Source organism: Microcaecilia unicolor, chromosome 3 (assembly GCF_901765095.1).
Source record: "Microcaecilia unicolor chromosome 3, aMicUni1.1, whole genome shotgun sequence".
NCBI classification, from domain to species: Eukaryota; Metazoa; Chordata; class Amphibia; order Gymnophiona; family Siphonopidae; genus Microcaecilia; species Microcaecilia unicolor.
The window spans coordinates 335,710,071-335,733,053 of NC_044033.1; the positions used below are offsets into that span (position 1 = coordinate 335,710,071).

Genomic DNA, 22,983 nt, shown 5'->3' on the forward strand with positions numbered 1-22,983 from the left:
GGGTTGAAGAAATAGGGGAACGGACAAGGGGATGGACAAGGGGAGGGAGAGGTGGTTTGGTAGAGAATTCGAGGTTTATCTTCTGAACCTTGTCGTGGAAGAACTCAGCTAGGGTCTGGGGAGATAGTGAGGGGGGAGTTGGGGATAGAGGCACCTTGAGGAGAGAGTTTAGTGTGGCGAAGAGAAGTCGAGGGTTTGAGCTGAGAGAATTAGTCAGCTGGATGTAGTAGTCCTGTTTGGCAAGCAAGAGAGCAGATTGGAAGGAGGTCAACATGAATTTGAAGTGTGAAATTAAGATGATTTAGAACATTTAACTGGTTTATTGTATGAGTCATTTCATGTCATTTCAGCTCAATGTTGCTTTTCAAATATTAATGGCATGCAAAAACATTTAAAATGTTTCTTTCTTGTATGATTGATTATATGTCATTTGCATTTTGGTCTTGCTTTTGAAACATTTATCACATTCTGAACTTTTAAATAGTTTCTATCCCATTTGACTCCTTTTGTGCTGTTTCAGCTCGGCCTTTCTTCAGAAACATTTATCATACTCTGAACAGTTAAATAATTTCTCTCAAATATGAAACTTTTCCTCCAGTGTGAGGAAAGCCCTTCCATGTGAAACACTTATGAAATTCTGAATATTCAAAGGGTTTCTCTCCTATATGAGTTATTTTGTGCTTTTTCTAGTAGGCCTTGCTTTTGAAACATTTATCACAGTTGTTTTTTCTCCTGTATGAATTATTTCATGCTGTGTTAAAGCAGCCCTCCTTCTGAAACATTAATCATATTCTGAACATTTAAATAGGTTTCTCTCCTGTATGAGTTCTTCCATGCTGTGTCAGATTATGCTTGCTTCTGAAACATTTATCACATTCTGAGCATTTAAATGGTTTCTCTCTTGTATGAGTGTTTCGATGAAGTTTTAGCTGGGCCTTCCTTTTGAAACATTTTTCACATTCTGAACATTTAAATGGTTTCTCTCCTGTATGCATCATTTTGTGAGAGTTCAACTCAGTCTTGCTTTTGAAACATTTATTACATTCTGAACATTTAAATGGTTTCTCTCCAGTATGATTTCTTTCGTGAATTTTCAGCTTTTCTTTTCTTCTGAAATATTTATCACATTCTGAGCATTTAAATGGTTTCTCTCCTGTATGAACCTTTTCATGCCGTGTCAGCTTCTCCTTCCATGTAAAACATTTATCACATTCTGAACATTTAAATGGTTTCTCTCCAGTATGATTTCTTTCATGAATTTTCAGCTTTTCTTTTCTTTTGAAATATTTATCACATTCTGAGCATTTAAATGGTTTCTCTCCTGTATGAATCCTTTCATGACTTTTCAGCTCATGCTTCTTTCTGAAACATTTCTCACATTCTGAACATTTAAATGGTTTCTCTCTCACATGAATTCCTTCGTGAATTTTCAGCTGGGCTTTGTTTCTGAAATATTTAGCACATTTTGAGCATGTAAATGGTTTCTCTCCTATATGAGTCCATTGGTGAATATCTAGGGTGGCCTTCCTTCTGAAATATTTATCACATTCTGAGCACTGAAATGGTTTCTCTCCAGTATGAATCTTTTCATGCTGTGTAAGATTACTCCTCCTTGTGAAACATTTATCACATTCTGAACAGTTAAATGGTTTGTGTCCTGTGTGAGATATTTTATGCCTTTGAAGGCTCCTTTTTTGACTGAAACTTTTATCACAATTAGAATATTTAAACGGTTTCTTTTTTGTATGAGTCATTTCATGCAATTGCAGATAGACTTTGCTTTTGAAACATGTATCACATTCAGAACTTTTATTTTTGAGTATACCTTGACAATCATGAATGCTAGTCCTTAGTCTGCTTCTGTGGTGTTCAATAGAATTTGAGTCGGTGGTACAGCTCTCCCAAATACCAGCACTTTTAAAATCTCTCTCACCTTTCAGTCTTCCAGATTGTACAAGTTTGGGGCGATAGCTGCAGTTTCTCTTTGGTCTGTCTAATCTTTCTCCTTTCTGGGCTATTGCTTTCACGCTGCTTGGTATTATGCTACCGATACCTTCCTCACTGTCAGCTGAAAGATCTGTATTGTCTCTTGAGGTGTCTTCGTGTTTCGATTCCTCTTTCTGCTGCTCATTGCACATTCCCATTCTTTCACTATCATTCCTAAATCCATCATCTGTTGGATAAAAAGTAAGAGTAAGATCCTTAATTTTACAACTATGGAAAAAGACATTCTTAAGACAGGAAGCCGCAAGGGGCAGGAGCGAGGAGGCTGCGCTCCTATCGCAGAAAACCGACTGGAGCACCTGGAATAGAGGTAGAACCGGGGGAGGGGGTGAGGGAGAATGAAAGGTGGGAGCTTTGTCAGGAAGGCAGCAGGGGGCTCGGGGGGGGGGTGGTCAAATGAAAAAAAAAAAGTTATGTGGGTGCCGACCCAGTATTCAGTAGTTTATGTCCTGTATGAGCCAGCTGGCAACAGCAGAACCCTGGGCTCCTCCCAAATGCCTCCCCCCTGTACCATCTCTGACCTGCCCAATTTTTTTGTGATATTTAAGGGTACTGCCTGCTTTAGTGCCAATGTATATTGGGGGTTAGGCGGCCCCAGGGGATTTAAGTGGGCAGGAATCTCCTCTGCCTGCTTAAATTGCTTTGAATATCAATCCTTAGGTGTTCACAGTTACAAACTCACACCCCACATAAATATTTTGAATGAGATATCCTGAAACTTGTGTGTAAATACCAATATTTTGCCTATGCAATATTCTGAAAATATTTTCTTAAATTACAGAGGGAGAAATTTGGTCTTTCCTCATTTTTAAAATTGCTATACAGTCAAATATTTTATTGTTATACTATACTACTTTATTCTAATGCTATGTATTTGATGTTATCAGAAACTGGGCATGCGGCACCTCAGCACTCTCCTTTCATGCCACACCATACATGACACATTAACACTTGAAAAGTTATCTGAGAAAAGTGGAATTTATTATGGCCGCAGCATTCTAATACTTAATTGCTGAAGACCCATCTCTTTAACAAGGCATACCACAAAGATCAACCAATGTGAACATACACAACTCCTCCACATATATTCAGAACTGTCTTATAATATCTGCTTGTTATACTACTATCATGTTTCATCATTATCATGTTCCCCAATGATCCTTCTGTAACATTAAATGTCTAATTTCTAATATATTTCCACTATTCATGAGTTCACTCGGAGGAGAGAAAGGTGAGTAGTGGAGTGCCTCAGGGATCGGTGCTAGTTGTGAGTGATATTGCAAAAGGGTTAGAAGGTAAAGTTTGCCTTTTTGCGGATGACACCAAGATTTGCAACAGAGTGGACACTCCAGAGGGAGTGGAAAGCATGAAAAAAGATCTGCAGAAGCTAGAAGAATGGTCTAACATTTGGCAATTAAAATTCAATACGAAGAAATGCAAAGTGATGCACTTAGGAAGTAGAAATCCACGGGAGACGTATGTATTAGGCGGTGAGAGTCTGATAGGTACGGACGGGGAGAGGGATCTTGGGGTGATAGTATATGAGGATCTGAAGGCCACGAAACAGTGTGACAAGGCGGTGGCCGTAGCTAGAAGATTTCCCCAGCTGCTTTAACCTTTCCTCATAGGGAAGTCGCCCCATCCCCTTTATCATTTTCGTTGCCCTTCTCTGCACCTTTTCTAATTCCAATAAATCTTTTTTGAGATGCGGTGACCAGAATTGAACACAATATTCGAGGTGCGGTTGCACCATGGAGCGATACAAAGGCATTATAACGTCCTCATTTTTGTTTTCCATTCCTTTCCTAATAATATCTAACATTCTATTTGCTTTCTTAGCCGCCACAGCACACTGAGCGGTTTCAACGTATCAACGACGACACCTAGATCCCTTTCCTAACATGGAACCTTGCATTACGTAGCTATAATTCGGGTTTCTCTTTCTCCAGTTGGAAGGACATTCTGTGAGTTTTTGGGAGGGGATTGGGAGGAAGGGCGGAAGGGATGCAGAGGTCTCTTTTTAGTTTTTTATTGTTGGGGGTGGCAATTCATTTATGTAACAAAATGTACACTCGTTCTTGTTTCTTTTAACAGATGCTGTCAGTTATTTTGCTTGAAAATTAATATAAATTTACAAAAAAAAAAGAAAATGGTGAGTCTGCCTCGGAAAGCAGCAACTGCCATTTTGGAATTGAGAATGGCATCATTACAATTATGTACTGTGATTTGCATTAACCTATCTGCAATACAAAATGTCCATGACTAAGTCAAACAGCACCATGTTCATCAGTCATGTTCTTCCACCTCCACCAACCCTTTCAACAGTACGGATTTCTCAACCCCCAGACACTCTAGGTTGAAGGGTTTTGCAGACCTGATCCCATCCCTGAAATACCCACCTCTATCAATACCTCCTCCATCTCAACAGACAGTTTAATCTGTCCAAAGTAGGGAAATTGACAGTGGGAGAAGAAGAGAAAATGACAGCCTTTTACCCCACCTGCAATGAATACCTGAATGGTCCCAGCTGACTTTAGTAAAGATGTGCAGGAGGATAAGAACTTAAGAATAGCCATACTGGGTCACATCAAGGCCAGTTCCAGCAGTGGCCAATCCAAGTCACAACTACCTGGCAGAAAGCACAATTCCATGCCACCAATCCCAGGGCAAGCAGTGGCTTCCCCTATATCCATCTCAATAACAGGCTATGGACTTTTCCTCCAGAAATTTGTCCAAATCTTTTAAAACCCAGATACGCATCCTCCAGCAATGAGTTCCAGAGCTTAACTATTCTTTGAGTGAGGAAGTACTTCCTCCTATTCGTTTAAAAGTATTTCCATGCAATTTCTAACTTCACTATATCTTTTTTGAGATACGGTGACCAGAATTGAACACAATACTCAGGTGAGGTTGCACCATGGATCAATACAGAGGCATTATTATAATTTTGGTCTTTAACAAACTTGTTTGATGTACTTACCATGTTGGGTAATGTAATGTTTCACATTTAGTGTATACTAAGTTGCGCCATAAAGTGTGGGAATTCTAGTATTGTTGTGGGGTAGATAATAGAGGGGGGGGGGGAGAGGAAGGGGGGGAAAAAAAACAAAAAATGTCTAGTGATCTTAGATCAACAGTTGGAATAATTCTCTTGCTTTTTTCATTGAGAACTGTTGTAATTCTGTTTCTGCCAATAAAAATGATTTAAATATAATTTTGGTCTTATTTTACAACCTTCTCCTAATAATTACTAGCATCCTATTTGCTTTTTTGGCCACCGCAGCACACTGGGCAGAAGGTTTCAGTGTATTGTCTACATTGACACCTAGGGTTTTTTCTTGAGTGCTGACTCCTAAAGTGGATCCTAGCATCAGATAGCTATGATTCAGCTTATTCTTCCCAATATACATCACTTTGCATTTGTCTACATTAAATTTCATCTGTCACTTGGATGCCCAGTCTTCTAGCTTCCTAAGGTCTTCCTGCAATTTTTCACAATCCACAAGTGTTTTGACAACTTTGAATAGTTTCTTATCATCTGCATATTTAATCACCTCACTCACCTGTTACGGAAGGGTGAATGTGTTCAGACATCTCTGATTCAGGATCCTCCATGAAGGGCAGATCTTCCTCTTGTTTAATGCTCAGTGAGAACACAGATGTTACGACTGGAAGGCCTGCAATGAGAAAAAACATTTACAAGGATCCACCAAGGATCTGATAATACTAAATTAGGAAACTGATTTGAAGAGTCCAAATGTTTGATATTAATGACCCATCTCCCGTGATGTAAAAATACAAAGCCCATTAAAACCAAAACGTTTACTTACTATTGGTGGAGTCATTTGGATTTTCTTTTCTCTCCCACTCAGATTGTTGAGTGAAATATTTCTCATCTTCATTTTTAATCTTGAATATAACATCAGGATTAACAATTGAATAACCTGTTAATAAGAAGTCGGAAAATTACATCTAAATTGTATTTGTAGAATCCCTCGGGAGGTTCCATCTGCTTCATGTTTTGATGTGTGATGTGTACATGGAGGTCTGTATATATGTGTATTAATCTTGACGTATGTGTATATGTCTGACAATAATTAGAGAGAAGATTATATCATCAAGGTTTTCTGGTACAGAGAATTGTCTTCACAGCCCTCCTAGGTGGAGGCACTAAAGGTGCCAATCTTCTGGTTATCATTTGGAGAGGTTATCCAGCTCATTTTTGAAGGAGATCGCCGGCCATCTTCCAACACAAACTGGGAGATGGCCGGTGATCTCCCGATCCCAGCCAAATCGGTATAATCGAAAGCCAATTTTGGCCGGCGCCAACTGTTTTCCGTTGCGGAGCAGGCCAACCTTCAAGGCAGGGTACAGAAGGCGGGACAGGGGCGAGGCGTGGTTACGAGATGGCCGGCTTTGCCCGATAATGGAAAAAAGATGGCCGGCTCGGATGAGCATTTCGCCGGCTGCACTTGGTCCATTTATTTTTAGGACCAAGTCTGAAAAAAGTGCCCCAATAGACCAGATGGCCACCGGAGGGAATCTGGGATGACCTCCCCTTACTCCCCCCCCAGTGGTCACCAACTCCCTCCCACCCAAAAAAACATTTAAAAAATGTTTTCCCAGTCTGTATGCCAGCCTGAAATGTCATACCCAGCTCCCTGACAGCAATATGCAGACCCCTGGAGCAGTATTTAGTGGGTGCAGTGCACTTCAGGCAGATGGACCCAGGCCCATCCCCCCCCCCCCCCCCCCCCACCTGTTACACTTATGGTGATAAATGTTGAGCCCTTCAAAAAAAACCAAAACCCACTGTATCCACATGTAGGTGCCCCCTTCACCCCTTAGGGCTATGGTAGTAGTGTAGAGTTGTGGGGAGTGGGTTTTGGGGGGGATTTGGGGGGCTCAGCACCCAAGGTAAGGGAGGTATGCACCTGGGAGCAATTTTTGAAGTCCACTGCAGTGCCCCCTAGGGTGCCCAGCTGGTGTCCTGGCATGTCAGGGGGACCAGTTCACTACAAATGCTGGTTCCTCCCATGACCAAATGCCTTGCATTTCGCCGGGTTTGAGATGGCCGGGCCCGGTTTCGATTATGGCTGAAAACCGAAGCCGGCCATCTCTAAACCCGATGATCTCAACATTTGACCTAAATGTTGAGATTTAGCCGGCCCCAACCGTATTTCGATAATACGGTTGGCTCCGCCCCTTTGCGGAGCCGGCCCCGAAGATGGCCAGCCATATAGATGGCCAGTGCCATTCGATTATGCCCCTCCACGTTGTACAATATAATTGACTAGTGAGAAATCTGAGAGGTAAATCCTCTCTCTAGTCTTCTGTATAGGAATGGGAGAGAGAATCCAGCTGGTGTTGTGTGAAGCCTCTAGTTTAAGCAGGGCTGTGCCTAGGGTCTCTGGTGCCGCCCTGCAGACTATCAGTTGGCGGCGGCGGCGGCGGCGGCCCCCCCCCCCCCCCCCCGTGAAAATGATCGCTCACCACTTGCCACACTGACAGGAATTGTCAGCAATATTCTTAGAAACAAATTGCTATACATTGCAAAATAAGATAGCAGATGTAAATTCTCAAAGTGGACATATTCCAAACACTAAAATGAAAATAAAATGATTTTTTTCTACCTTTGTTGTCTGGTGACTTTCTTTTTCTGATCATGCTGGCCTAGTATCTGATTCTGCTGCTATCTGTCCTCTTAACTCCGTTTCCAGGGCTTCCTTTCCATTTCTTTCTTTCCTTTCCTCCTTTCTTCTTCATTTCTGGTCCTCAGCTTCTGCCTATTTTCTTCATCCACGTGCAGTTTTTCTCCTCTCTTCCTTTTCCCTCATTTCATCTCCTTCATCTCTCTTCCCTCCCCTCTATGTCCAGCAATTTCTCCTCTCTCCCTGAGCCCTGCCCTCCCATCCATGCTCCTCTGTCCCCTGCCCCCTCCATTCATCCTTTTCCAGCAATTCCCCTCTCTCCCTGAGCCCTGCCCTCCCAATCCATGCCCATCCATGCTCCTCTGTCCCCTGCCCCTCCATTCATCCTTTTCCAGCAATTCCCCTCTCTCCCTGAGCCCTGCCCTCCCAATCCATGCCCATCCATGCTCCTCTGTCCCCTGCCCCCTCCATTCATCCCTATCCAGCAATTCCCCTCTCTCCCTGAGCCCTGCCCTCCCAATCCATGCCCATCCATGCTCCTCTGTCCCCTGCCCCCTCCATTCATCCCTATCCAGCAATTCCCCTCTCTCCCTGAGCCCTGTCCTCCCAATCCATGCCCATCCATGCTCCTCTGTCCCCTACCCCCTCCATTCATCCCTTTCCAGCAATTCCCCTCTCTCCCTGAGCCCTGCCCTCCCAATCCATGCCCATCCATGTTCCTCTGTCCCCTGCCCCCTCCATTCATCCTTTTCCAGCAATTCCCCTCTCTCCCTGAGCCCTGCCCCTCCCATCCATGCTCCTCTGTCACCCTCCATTAATCCCTATCCAGCAATTCCCCTCTCTCCCTTCCATGACCCCCCTCGCATCCATGCTCCTCTCTCTCCTCTCGCTCCCATGTCCCATCATGTCCCAGTTGGCCTGGCCTGGCCCGCCCTCTTCTCCCATCCCCCTTCGCATCCATGCTCTCGTCTCTCCCCTGCCCTCCCGCTCCCATTGTTCAACTGCCCGCCCTCTTCTCTCCCCCCAACATCCCTTTTCTTTTTTTTTCTTTTTAAATTTACCTCCGTGGCGGTTCCGGCAGCGCAGCGTCATTGAAGGAGGCGGCGCTCCCGACGTCTCTAGCCTTCCTTTCGCTGTGTTCCGCCTTCTTCTGACGTCAAGGAAATGACATCAGAAGAAGGCGGAACACAGCGAAGGGAAGGCTAGCGATGTCGGGAGCGCCGCCTCCTTCACTGACGCTGCGCTGCCGGAACCGCCACGGAGGTAAATTTAAAAAGGAAAAAAAAAGAAAAGGGATGTTGGGGGGAGAAGAGGGCGGGAAGTTGAACAATGGGAGCGGGAGGGCGAGCGAGGTGAGCATGGTGCAGCGGCGCCCCCCAGAGGGAAGCGCCCCCCTGCCATGCTTACCTCGCTTACCGTGTTGGCACGGCCCTGAGTTTAAGGTATACATTTTATCTTACAACAGAGAGCAGTATCTTTTGCAGAGCCTGTAGCAATGGTGTCTTCACAGGTTCCTATTGAATATGGGATGGCATCAGAAGCCAGGATCTAAATTTCAAGTGTCCATGGTATCTAGTTCCTGTGATTTGTAACGTGCTTGTGTGGTAGATGACAGACAAGACATACTTACCTTGTGACATGAGGATGTCATGAATCTCCTTGACAACCTTCTTGTACAGCTCCTTATGCCATTCTCCCAGAAGGTCCCAGTCCACTTCCGAGAAATAAGCAGCAACATCCTTGAATGTGACCAATGGCTAGAACAGCAAATAGGACACCTTACATCAAAGTTTCATTATTTTTTCATTTCAGTTTGTTTTATTAAATATACACCAACCTATCAAGATACAATAAACATATGCAATGGTTCACAAAAGGAGATACAACAACTTTTAAACTACAACTGGGGGGAAAGACGACAGTCGCACAGGAGCAGATGAATTGGGGTCAGGTATCTATAAAGGATACTATCAGAACAGGGAAGTTGCAACAAAGGCAGAAGTAGACCAGATGCCTTCAAGGAAAGAACAGATGGTGAGAACGGACTGCTGACTATCCCCGTCAACTAGTAAGCAACTGTAAATCCAGACAAAAAACACACTTTGAAATGTCTGTACACAAATCCTAGAAGCTTGAAAAATAAGATGGGAGAGAAAGAGTATACTGCATTTAGGGGCCCTTTTACTAGGCCTCCGTAGGCTATGGGGGCAATGGCACATGGCAAACCAGCAGTAGTTCTGGCTCACACTGCACCATTTCCAGGACACATTTGGGGTTTTTTTTTTGGGGGGGGGGGGGGGATCTGTGAAAGGAAGATAACTAAATGGAACACTGTGATATCACCATGAAAGAGTGCATTAAACTAGAGGGTGATAGCCCAATATGTCAAAGAGGATATTGAGTGGAACAGAATAAAAATTCAGCAGGAAACAGATTGCAAAGTGGATAGACAGAGGTCAGAAAGAGCGAGAGATACAGGGAAAATGATAAAACTTGATACAGGATAAGCAATAGTAGATACTAAAGAAGATAAAGGGAAGAGAAAGAACGACATGGGATAATGGTGGGGTAGAAATAAAAATGAACTGATAATGAAAAGAGAAAAGTAAAAATATAAAAAAATAGAACACATTATCTAAACAATAAAGATTAGAGGTTGTGACTATAACACCTCATTCTCACTATCCCTGTCCAGAGATCTTTCTTATAGGAAAAGTTTGTATCACCTCATTACAAGCTTTAATCGAAGTTTCATCACATGCTTCAGGCAGTTCCTCACATGTGCCTGTGGTGGTCAGATTTCCTCTTTCCTTACACCCCTGAGGCTCAGTCCTGAATGCATCTTGCTCAAACCGGATTAAAATGTCAGGTTTGACACTGTAGGAGCCTATTACAAAAAAGACTTTTTTAAAAGTTACCACAGAGCCAGTAAGTGCCCAGAATTATGTTTTCACAGGCACCTCCACTGGTACAGAACCAAAAAAAAGAGGGGTACCGCTGTATTGATCATCATCAAAAACTTATTGTAGAAATACCCTGATATTTTCATACTGTGGTGAGCAACTCCTTTCTCAACAGCTACAAACAGCTCTGTTGTAGATATCTGCATCAGGAGGGGGTTTTGGTTTTGGGTTTTTTTTTAACACAGACTGTTTTCCATCTAGTTTCTGTAGATTAGAAATCAGATTCTGTTGGACACCAACAATTGGAAAACTATTAAATCATTACAGGGTAGACATTTAGCTTGAGGCAATCTGCGGTTTTTAGCTGTTTATAACCACAGGCTGAATTAACCCCAGAGAGTTAATACCAGGTCAGCATTCAATATACAGGTAAGTGTGTTACACAGAAGTTAGTAGAGCACCGGTCAATATTCAGAGCAGTGCCTGGTAATCTCAGAAGATAAAGTTAGGACAGCCTATTTGTTATCCATGTTCGTAGCTGGTTAGTGAACTGAATATCAATGCTAACAGTGAAGTGCTGGATCTGCCCAAGCTCCACCCTCATACTATCCGGTTAATACACTGTCAGTCAGAGGGGAGGCTATTCAGAGATACTATCCAGTGAAGGGCCACTGAATGTATGAGAATAACCAGCTCAGTGGGGTTTAACTGGTCAGGAGCCTCTCCTGCTCAGTTCAACCCTTTTGAATATCAGGCCCTAAGATTTTATAAGTCAGAGTGGAAGAGGTCTTCACCCCCACTAGAGGGCACCGGTGACAAAGAATTCCTAGAATGGGGGTGATTGAAACAGCAACGATGGCATAAAATGCCCCCATCCCCACATACTAAGAGGCAGGTATCACCAGTTAACCCCCTAGATCAAATTATGCCTCTATTTCAACATTTACACTGGCTTCCTGTGCATTCTCACATCCTGTTTAAAATATTATGTCTAGCACCTAAGGCATTTCCTTTGGGAAAGCCAGCATGTCCTTCTCTGGTTATTCCCTACACAGTTTCTTCAATCTTTGGATACTAGTGGATTCATTTTATCAAGTCTCAAGCAGGCCCATTATGAGACAACACATTCTGCTTTCTATTTTTGCTGCCCTTCAGTTAGATCTGCTCCAAGCCATCTCATTAGAAGTTTAAAATTGTACTCAAGACTCATTTTTTTGAAACTGCTTTTGGCACATGATTTGAGTCGGGTGGCTGGTTCCAGTGCTTGATGTTATCCAGTTTGCAGTCCAATGTTTATATTTATTATAACCACAGCCCTCTGTGTGCCTACAATTTTCAATTTGGACTTATATTTAGGACCTAGTTAGTTATTGTGTAGGCGCAAAGGAAGCACTAAAGATCTTTACGGGCTTATATTAGAAAAGTGTATGGATTACAATTCACAGCAGTGTTCAGCTCTTCTAGCTGACACTTCATATCTCACTGTTAAGGCCTGTGTGTGTGTGAACAGTCAGCAAAAGACTTTACAGATATCTTCAAGGACTGCCAGCCAGCCAAGGACCTTTGAAATCCCCTTGCTGACATAGTGACTAGAGAAAGAGAATACAATGATGTAATGCTTCGGTTCTCTAAATCAGCACTGGAAAGTTCCAGGTTTATTATTCCAATTTAGTGGCACATTTGCACCTCAGCAAGATATCCCGTTGAAACACTGATGTCATGTCTAAGGTGCCCTCTATCGTGGTACCGTTCAGACAGCATCGCGACCCCTACCTCGCAACAATCTGAAACCAGCAAGGTCATTTCATGGAACACGTGAGGTTTGTACCAAATTAAGAGTGACATCATCATCTAAGCTGGGCTCTGTCTCTATAAGAAGGACTGTAAACCAAGCTAAAGGAGGTTCCATCTGAGGAACACACTCTGACGTCTGCTGAATGTCTGCATCAGGTCATATAAATACCATGTACTGATGCTTCATACATGCTGTGGGGGTTACATTAGCTGACTAAAATATGTCTATCCAGGGTGATGTGCATTTACTCTGAGCTGTTTCTATGATAAGACTTTCATTGCCTTTATTCTTTCAATTTTCATATTATCTCTGCTGCTGTTGTAAATAATTAAGCACTCTATTTCCATAATACAGTTTCTTATCCCACCAGCTCTGAATTCCTAAATAATCCCAGCTGAGTTAAGAAGTGCAGGAGGAATTTTAAACTTACTTATTACAGGAGGGTGAGTCTGTTCAGACATCTCTGATTTAGGAGAATCCATCAAGGGGAGATCTTCCTCTTCTTTAACACTCAGTGAGAACACAGACGTTACAATCGGAAGACCTGTTAAGAGAAAACACATCTAGAAGGATTCACCAAGGATTTAAAAATAATAAACTAGTCTGGAGACTTGTTCTAAAAATTCAGAGCCCTTAAATCCAAAACATCTACTTACTCTTCATGAGATCATCTGGGTTTTCTTTTCTCTCCCACTCAAAATGTTGAGTGAAATATTTCTCATCTTCCTTTTTAATCTTGAATATAACATCAGGATTAACAATTGAATAACCTGTAAGTAAGTAGGAAAATGGCATTTAAAATTATATGTAGAACCCCCTGGGAAATTTCCATCTGTTTCCTGTTCTGAACAAGCAGCGTATTGTGCCGGGATCTGCACCCAATTTTAGGTGTGAGGATTTACACTTACTGAAACCTGGTCTAAATTTTCACGCCTAAATTAGGCGTGGATCTCCATTATTCTGTAACACTGTGTGCAAACTCCAGGAACGCCCCTGATCCACCCATGCCCCTCCCAAGTCTGCACCTCCTTTCTAGATCCACATTTTAAGTTTAATGCCAATCAGAGCTGAAAATTGATCATTAGCACTCAAGTATCAGTGCTAATTGGCTCATTATCCAATTAAATTGCTCGCACACAATTTTGAGCGCCATATGTAGAATTAAAGCAACACTGTATATCTTGGGCTGTTTGTATAGGCCTGAGAAGGTTTGGAGAGAAGAGAGAACTGTAGTTTGCTGCCTGATTTATATTAAATATTGCAGGTTTTCTGGTGCCTCATTTCTATTCATGAACTTATAAAACTGAAGACAATGCAGGTGCAACATTTCTCTGTGATTTCTGGTTACCATTTAAAGGGGTTACACACTGTATGGGGTAATTGACTACTGAGCAGCTGACAGTCAGGCCCCTTACACAGAAGTTGTAGTTCTCAGCAAGAAGGGTCAAAATTCTGCTATATAGAAAAGGGAGACAGACTGCAGCTGGTCTTGGATGACTCTCTACTTTAAGGTAAACATTTTATCTCACAGCACAAAGTAGCATCTTTTGCATCCGAAGCCAGGTCTCAATTTCAGATGCCCATGGGATCTGGGATTTTTCCAGCTCTGATAAAATAACAGCACTCATTCCATAATGTGCCATTTTTGCAAAAACTTCATTGGATAACAGTACAATACAGGGCTAAATTTAAAACTTTATATCTGATCTTCAAGGCCCTCAAAGGAAATGGCCCTAAGTACCTGAAGAATAGGATGATCCTCTACACACCTCCAAGGACACTAAGGTCCTCTCAAGGACTATCACTAGCCACACCCTCTCCAAAAGGCATAACACGATATGATACCCGCAAGCGAGCCATCTCCGGAGTAGCCCCCACACTCTGGAATGCACTGCCTGAAAGGCTCCGCTTAACACAAGACTATCTCTACTTCAGGAAGCAGGTGAAAGTTTGGCTCTTCAACCATGCCTTTAATGGAAGAAGTAACGAACTTGGTAGTCTCATAAAATGTCCTATTACATATTGTGTTGACATTGCAAGTAGTATACTATGCCATACCTTGTATTGTTATTTGAATATTTTTACTCCTGTAACTGTCTATTGCTCATGTTTGTTCTATTCTTACTGTACACCGCCTTGAGTGAATTCCTTCAAAAAGGTGGTAAATAAATCCTAATAGATAAATAAATAAAAATCATAGATAAGGCATATTTACCTTTTGATGTGAGGATGTCATGAAACTCCTTGACAACCTTCTTGTAAAGCTCTTTCTGCCACTGTCCCAGAATGATCCACTCCGCTTCCAAGAAATAAGCAGAAACATCCTTGAATGTGACCAATGCCTGGAACAGCAGACAAGACACCATCAGTCACAGTTTCATTATCATCTTTGTGTAATAGACTTCCTTATATGATCTCAGTCAGGAAGATCAAATCCGCAGTATCCGAAGTATACAGTATGAGTTCTGTCTCCTTAACTCTCCAATATTTTGAACTTCCTGGTCCTGAGAGAAACACTGGCAATCTCTCGTGTTGGCTGATTTAGCAGTTGGAAGGAGAAGAGGCAGCAGCAACTGAAGAGGTGGGAGGTAAAGAGGCTGGTGGGTTAGTGCAGGGAGGTTGGAGAAAGAACAGGAGATGGCATGATGTCACAAAGCTGAAGCTGGTTTCTCCCAGCAGCTGCCATATTGTACACACAAAACAAAGCAAGGACGCTATCAGCTGCTATAGCCATGTTGTCATTGTTATTGTTGTTTTATTTCAGTTATATTTATAAACATGCCGGCTTGCGCAGCATACAGAGGTACACAAAGGAACTGTCACAACGGAATGACCTTTCATTGGTTACAGTAGTAGTTTGTCCTAAATTGCTATCATTGTGTCATTTGGAGGGGCTGGTTATAGAGACACTCTAGCAGGCATTGTATTGGTGCTGTTATTTTTTTACCTAGTAAAGGGCCACCAAAACAGACATCATGTTATGAGAATCAGATGCTCAACATTCAAAGTTTTTTATTTTTAAGTGCAAAGGTGAAACCTGGTAGCATTTTTTTTATCTTCTTTCCTGTGTGTAGAAAAAAAGAGAAAGATGTTATGTGGGAACTTGCTCCTTTTGCTTTGTGGAATTCAGTGGCATATTATAAAAATGTACTTGATTTTTTTTTTATAACTACTATTTAAATGAGAGGTATTGAATAATGAAGGAAAAGCTACCTTAATACAGAAGTTCTGATTGGATTTATTTTTATGTTTAAATCATTTTTATTGGTAACAGACTGAATAATTCTTACAATGGATTTATTTTTTAATCTTTGTCTCCAGCTGTGTGTTGTATATAGATGTGTTCTAGGAATAAGCAGCAGTAGAAGAGTTGGATCTGAATGACATTTATATTTTGTAGAAGGTGATGCATAGCTTGATGGGATGCCCTTGTTGTCATAACAGAGTAAATCATTTCTTAGCTATTTTGGCGGGTGGAAACAGTTGGATGGCCTTATATGGAGGGAGCGAGGGAAGAGTGAAAAGGGAAGGGTTCTTGGGGTATGTTTCTCTGTAAATGTTTATATTGTACCATGTTGGATGGTTCACTGGTTTTTCTTATTCTGTATGAGGTTTATCTACCAATAATCATCAAAACATATACAGAATGAAAGAGACAAGTTCAATGCCTTTCAAATACTCTTTCAATATAGACGCTAGTACTTATTAATCTCCCAATACAAGAAACTCAGTGGAATTTCAAACTACGAGAGGAAAAAGCCTCAGGACCCCTCCCACCTGCTTGTTATTATTTCTGACAGCGGTGGGAATTTACAGGGTTCTTTAATCATGTGGATACCATAACGTGACATAAATGCAAAAGGACTTAACTTTCAATCCAGTGTGTGGTTAAGAAACACACAGCTGTGCCAGCACTTTACCCTCAAAGCACTTCCTTGGGCTGTGCCTTTCACTCTCCCTGTCCAGCCCACTGACACTGCTCTCCCTCCCTCTCTTCCCCCCCCCCCCCTCCCCTCCCCCCCCCCCCCCCAGTGACTCTGGAGTTCTACTGCAGTCTAATAATCCCCAATAAAATGCAGGATTACACTAGAGGTAGTTCAGCATATAAAATTTTAATAAAATAAAATAATCTTTTATTGGAGTTATTTTCTAATTTTCTGTGTGTTTTAAGTTTACTGTAACGTAACCTGTTTGATCTTATGCGGAACTTGACCTACTGCTTCACTCCAACAGGGACAAATAAGGAAAGAGAAGAGAAAGCTGGAAAAGCTGTGCACAGAAATGTTTTCCTTTTAGTGCTGGCACCCTGTGTATAAGAGGTGAGAGATTAATTTCTTACCTGATCAGAAACCAGGGCAGACATTTTCCTGCTATTTTTGCTGCTACTGGGATTGATTCGGGCTGGAGAGTTCCCTTTTCCTGGACAGATGAATACAACAGGAAGAGGTTGAGCTGATTCCGGGTCTCAGATAAATTCCCTCCTCTCCCCCTCTGTAGATCTGAGACTGGGACTTGCAGGGATTTCTTTCTGCTTTTATTTTAGTCTTTTCCCCCTTTGCAACTCTGCAGACACTACTACAACTACACAAAGAAAAGCAGCAAAGCATGCTCATGCTCAGACTAGCTCCAGCTCCTCCCCTCCCCCTTCCTTTGAGCTCCTCCTCCTCCCCTCCCCTCTGCTGAGGTCATTCTGGGATTTCCCATCTACTTAAGGTGGATCTGTGTAGAAAGCAGATAATAGATCGGTCCTCTGGCATCTCTGTCTTTCTGAGACCTGAATCTGTTTACTAAGCAGCACTAAGGGCACACTAGAGTTTTTAGCACATGCTAAATGTTAGCATTTGCAAATGCTAATGACACCCATAGGAATCTGTGGGTGTCTCTAGCATTTAGCGTGTGCTAATTTTAGGCATGCACTAGGATTCCCAATTCAGTTTGGTCTTCTTATTTCTATTTTGTGATCCCTTATTCTGTATTTGGTGAAAGTCTGTCTGTGTTTTGTGTGTGAAGAAGTCATTTAAAGTTTTATTTGTGGAAATAATGGCTAGTTGGAAGATGGGGGAGGGGCAGGGAGAAGAGGGGGATCGGGGAGTGGACCCCCTAATTAATTTCTGCCTTGGGCCCAGTATGTCTAACCAACCCTACCAATTACCCATGTCTTTTTCCCAAATCACCATTATTTGAAAAAGTCCTCAAGTTAATAGCCCACAGATCAGAAGACAAAAACACCAGTAATTCAAACAGGGAATATAAATATGGATCTGTCAGTTGTAGCGGGGCAGAATAGCTCTTGGGTTTTCTTCCCTTAAAGCAGCCAAGTTAATTTTAAATGTAACTAATTACAGTTACTAGTTTTACAACCCATAAGTAACTAGTTACAGTTCTGGTTATACAGTAATACCTCGGTTTTCGTTGACTTCGGTTATCGCCGGTTTCGGGTTTTGCTGATTTTTTTCTGTGAAAAATTTGTCTCGGTTTTCGTCTGTTGCCTCAGATTTTATCGGCATGCCCACGTGACCTCGCTGCTAATTTTGCGAAAACAAAGGGCAACCCACGCGGTCTCCTTCTCAGTGCTAATACTACAATTACATGTTAGGAATCAAGGACCAAGAAAGGGATCTAGGTGTCGTCGTTGATGATATGTTGAAACTTTCTGCTCAGTGTGCTGTGGCAGCTAAGAAAGCAAATAGAATGTTAGGTATTATTAGGAAAGGAATGGAAAACAAAAATGAGGATGTTATAATGCCTTTGTATCGCTCCATGGTGCGACCACACCTCGAATATTGTGTTCAATTCTGGTTGCCGTATCTCAAAAAAGATATAGTGGAATTAGAAAAGGTGCAGAAAAGGGCGACGAAAATGATAAAGGGGATGGGACGACTTCCCTATGAGGAAAGGCTAAAGCGGCTAGGGCTCTTCAGTTTGGAGAAAAGGTGGCTGAGGGGAGATATGATAGAGGTCTATAAAATAATGAGTGGAGTTGAACGGGTAGATGTGAAGCGTCTGTTTACGCTTTCCAAAAATACTAGGACTAGGGGGCATGCGATGAAGCTACAATGTAGTAACATTTAAAACAAATCGAAGAAAAGTTTTCTTCACTCAACGTATAATTAAACTCTGAAATTTGTTGCCAGAGAATGTGGTAAAGGTGGTTAGCTTAACAGAGTTTAAAAAAGGTTTGGATGGCTTCCTAAAGGAAAAGTCCATAGCTCCCGTTATTAAATTGACTTGGGATCTTGCCAGGTATTTGTGACCTGGATTGGCCACTGTTGGAAACGGATGCTGGGCTCGATGGACTTTGGTCTTTCCCAGTATGGTAATACTTATGTACTTATGGTGTAATGTGTTTATTTTGCGTTTTTCAGTTTCCAGAGCCAGCAGCCCTTCGAAGAAGAAGGCCAGGAACATGATCGAGTTGAAGAAGGAAATCATTGAAAAATATGAGAGTGGCATTAAGATTGCTGAAATCGACCGCTTGTACGGGAAGTCGCCATCCACGATAAGTTCCATTGTGGCAATAAAGGAAGCAATAAAGGAGGCTAATATAGCGAAAGGCGTGAATGTGCTAACAAAACAGAGATCGCAAACAATTGAAGATGTCAAACAGTTATTATTAATTTGGATCAATCAAAAACAGTTAGATGGCGATTCTGTTTCGGAGGCCATCATATGTGAAAAGGCCAGACTGTTGTATGCCGATCTCAGTAAGAAAATGCCTAGGACGAGTGCTAGTGTATTTAGAGGCATATTTTCAAAGCACTTTGGGAGGCTAAGTTCCATAGGTTTCTATGGAACTTTGGGAGGCTAAGTGCTTTGAAAATATGCCTCTTTGTGATTTTAAGGCCAGCAGAGGTTGGTTCGAAAAATTCAAGATGCGCACTGGCATACACAGTGTTACTAGGCACGGAGAAGGTGCAAGTTCGGACAAGTCTGGGGCCGAAAGATTTGTGTCCGAATTCAAAGATTACATAGAGGCTGAAGGATTCATCCCCCAACGTCTTCAACTGTGATGAAATTGGCCTCTTTTGGAAGAAAATGCCAAAGAGGACGTTCATTACACAGGAGGAAAAGGCACTGCCAGGACATAAGCTTATGAAAGATAGGCTAACTCTTTTGTTGTGTGGTAATGCTAGTGGTGCTTGTAAAGTGAAGTACTTACTGGTGTACCATTCAGAAACTCCTAGAGTGTTTAGCAGAAACAATGTAATTAAAAGTAAATTGTGGGTGATGTGGAGGGCAAACAAGAAAGCATGGGTCATGAGGCCAATTTTCATTGAGTGGATGAATGAAGTGTTTGGCCCGAGTGTGAAAAAATACCTCCAGGATAATCAGTTGCCCCTTAAGTGCCTCTTGGTAATGGACAATGCTCCTGCACATCCTCCAGGTTTGGAAGACACATTGTTGGAGGAGTTCAGTTTTATCACAGTGAAGTTCTTGCCCCCTAATGCCACACCACTCATCCAGCCCATGGACCAGAATGTCATTTCAAATTTCAAGAAACTGTACACAAAAGCAATGTTTCAAAGGTGCTTTGAGGTGACATCAGATACAGAATTGTCCTTAAGAGAGCTCTGGAAAAAACATTTCAACATTCTCAACTGCAGTAGCCTCATAGATAAGGCTTGGCAGGGAGTGACATCCAGGACGATCAACTCTGTCTGGAAGAAATTATGGCCAGGATGTGTGCATGAGAGAGATTTTGAAGGGTTTGAGCCTTCCCCTGATGAGCCTACACATATGGTGCAGTCAATTGTTGATTTGGGGAAGTCCATGGGTTTGGAGGTGAATGGTGAGGATGTGGAAGAGTTGGTGGATGACCACAGTGAAGAACTCACCACTGAAGAGCTGCAAGACCTTCACCTAGAAGTGCAACAGACGGCAGACGAAGAAGTTGCTTCAGATGAGGAGGAAGAGACAGGGGAGAATGTGTCTTCTTCAGAGATTAAGGACATGTGGAGTAAGGTACAGGGATTTGTGGAGAAAAATCACCCAGACAAAGCTGTTACAGGCCGTGTCTGCAACTTGTTTAATGATAATGTCTTGCCCCATTTTAGGCAGCAGAAACAGACCTCTTTGCACAGCTTTCTTGTGCGACATGGGTCCACTGATTCTGAAGCTGGTCCTAGTGCCAAAAGACCAAGAAGGGAAGTGACCCCAGTTAGTGCCTTGATACCTAAGGTCCTTATGGAGGGGGATTCCCCTTCCAAACAATATCTGCACCTCTCTCTCCCCTCCTCGCCGTCTTCCATACGCCAAGAAGAATCTTCAGACAAGTAAATGCCATATTAAATGTTCATTTATTCTTTACATTAGTCTTTTATATTCATTTTATATTAATTTCTTATTGTTTTTAGTATTAAACACTATATTTATTTGCTATAAAATGTGTTTTTGGTATGTATTTTGGAGAGTCTAGAACGAATTAATTGGATTTACATTGATTCATATGGAAATAATTGCCTCGGTTTTCATCGGTTTTGGATTTCGCCGATTGTTTTCGGACGGATTATCGACTAAAACCGAGGTATCACTGTATTTAAAATTACTTTGTTCTCGGATCCTTTAATGATACATTTAAAATTTTGATTCACTGAGAGCAAAATTACAATTGCAAAAATCAGGGCCAGTCTTAGGGCGAGGCGACTGAGGCGACCGCATAGGGCCTCACACTCAAGGGGGCCCCGCCCGCCCAAGCTCCAGTCCCCCCGCCCTCTGAATGTTAAAAGTTACCTCCTCATCGATGTCGGGTTACAGGCATCGGCCGGCAGGTAGCAGCAGCAGTGAAAAGCATGCGAGCTGCTGGGTGGCGCTTCGGGAGACTTCCTTTCCCTCGCTCAGCTCTGGTCCCGCCCTTGAGGAGCTGGTGGGTGGGATGGAGAGAGAGAGAGACAGGCCTTGGAGCGGGGAGGGAGGGGGGCCTTGGAACTGGGTGGGGGACCTTGGAGCTGGTGGGTGGGAGGGAGAGAGAGAGGCCTTGTAGCGGGGAGGGAGGGGGGTCTTGGAGCTGGTGGGTGGGAGGGAGGGAGAGAGAGAGAGAGAGAGACTGAACAGCCGGCCTTGGAGCTGGGTGGGAGGGAGGCCTTGGAGCTGGGAGGGAGCGAGAGAGAGAGAGACCGGCCTTGGAGCTGGGTGGGAGACCGGGAGTCCTTGGAGCTGGGGAGCCCAGCCCTGGAGCTAGGGAGCCCAGGGGATGGCCCGGGAGGTTGGAGGGAGGGTGGCCGGCCCTGGAGCTAGGGTGGGGGCGGGGCTAGGATAGGGCCCCATCACATTGGTCTGCATAGGGCCCCGCACTTGCTAAGACCAGCCCTGGCAAAAATCATACTGATCTGGTTTGTCTGCTTCTGGCTTTAGTCTGTTTCTTCTATTAAAGAGAAAATAACAGACCATGGGTACGAGGTGGAAAAGGAGAAGGTTCAAGACATTTTATAGGGTTTCAATACAGATATAGACCTATTTGATAAAAGCATGGACGCTCTTCTAAGCAGGTAGTTATGGGACATTTACAGCTGGACAACAGACTCAGACTCAGCAACACCTGAGAGAGACATCACTGGACACCGAATCACTCACATCCAATGTGTATATAATTTTTATGAAAAATAAATGTCCCTGAAATTCCTCTGCAAACAGACTGTAATTCCGCCACACTCTTACTATTTTTCATTTGGCACTTTTATAGCTTTCAGACTATTCCAGATAGAAAGAAAGTCAGTGCTACTTCTTTGGGTCATCCTGCCTCAAGCACTGCCTCCCCTTCCCCCTTCATTCAGTCAGCTCCCTGATTCTTTTCAACAGCCTTTGCACCCATGATTCAGACTCCTCTCTACATAAATAACTCAGATAAAGCTTCCAGCATTTCCTTAAACGGGAACTTTACAGAGATGCTATGGGGGAGCCTTTTTTAGGTGAGAGATTTGGGCCTCATATCCCAACTCAGCTCCTGCTCCATCCATTCTGCCTATGTTTTGTGCTTCAAATCTATGGCTTGCATTTCCTGCCTGTTAATCTCAAAGCAGGATGTGTGGGGTCCTAAGATTTGAACAAGGATGTTTAATAAGACAGGAGATGGCAAATGTTGATGCTGTCTCCCCCCTTGCAACCCTAAACAAACTATCAACTGCACCCTCACCTGCTATCACAGTTTTCAGCCTGATTGGGTTTCCTCATTTTTATGTAATCTCATTCATAGAAACACGCCAGCTTGTGCATCATATGGATGTACACAGAGGAACCACCGAACGGAATAACCTTTCATTGGTTTGACTAGTAAATTTGTCCAACTTTATAAGAGCAATCCCCTATATTATTTAAATGGCATGCATTTTAAATCGCTTTATTTGGCCAACGTAATAATTTGGGCTCTGAAGAAAGTGCTTGGTTAGGTCAGGGCTGAGTTTGAGCAGGAAGGAGTGCAGAGTTGTAGCTTGAGTCGCAGGATTGATGGAGCTATGCATGAGGAGAATGGCTCTCTTTTGATTTTCTTTTAAATATTTAATTAAAATTATTATTACTTGCGGTTTTGGTGATAGTTGGTAGATTGGTTTGGAAGAGTAGTGGTAAGAAAAGAGGGTGGGAGGACAATTATATTGGGTCAGGCTTGAAGCAAGTTTCTGTTTCATTCTGTTGTTTG

The 22,983-nt window shown here is 42.7% G+C and overlaps 1 protein-coding gene across 1 annotated transcript; it reads right to left on the bottom strand.

Annotated features, from left to right (window-relative positions):
* Positions 1-815: 815 nt before the first annotated feature.
* On the bottom strand, positions 816-16,716 carry LOC115464729 (zinc finger protein 2-like; the record flags this gene model as incomplete). The annotated part of the gene is made up of 9 exons (XM_030195086.1): positions 16,693-16,716; positions 14,569-14,695; positions 13,010-13,123; positions 12,784-12,897; positions 10,382-10,542; positions 9,386-9,412; positions 5,835-5,865; positions 5,568-5,681; positions 816-2,173 (listed from the first exon to the last, which is right to left on the bottom strand). Coding segments are annotated over exons 1-9 (2,070 nt in total), but the record flags the coding sequence as incomplete, so codon positions are not given.
* Positions 16,717-22,983: the final 6,267 nt, after the last annotated feature.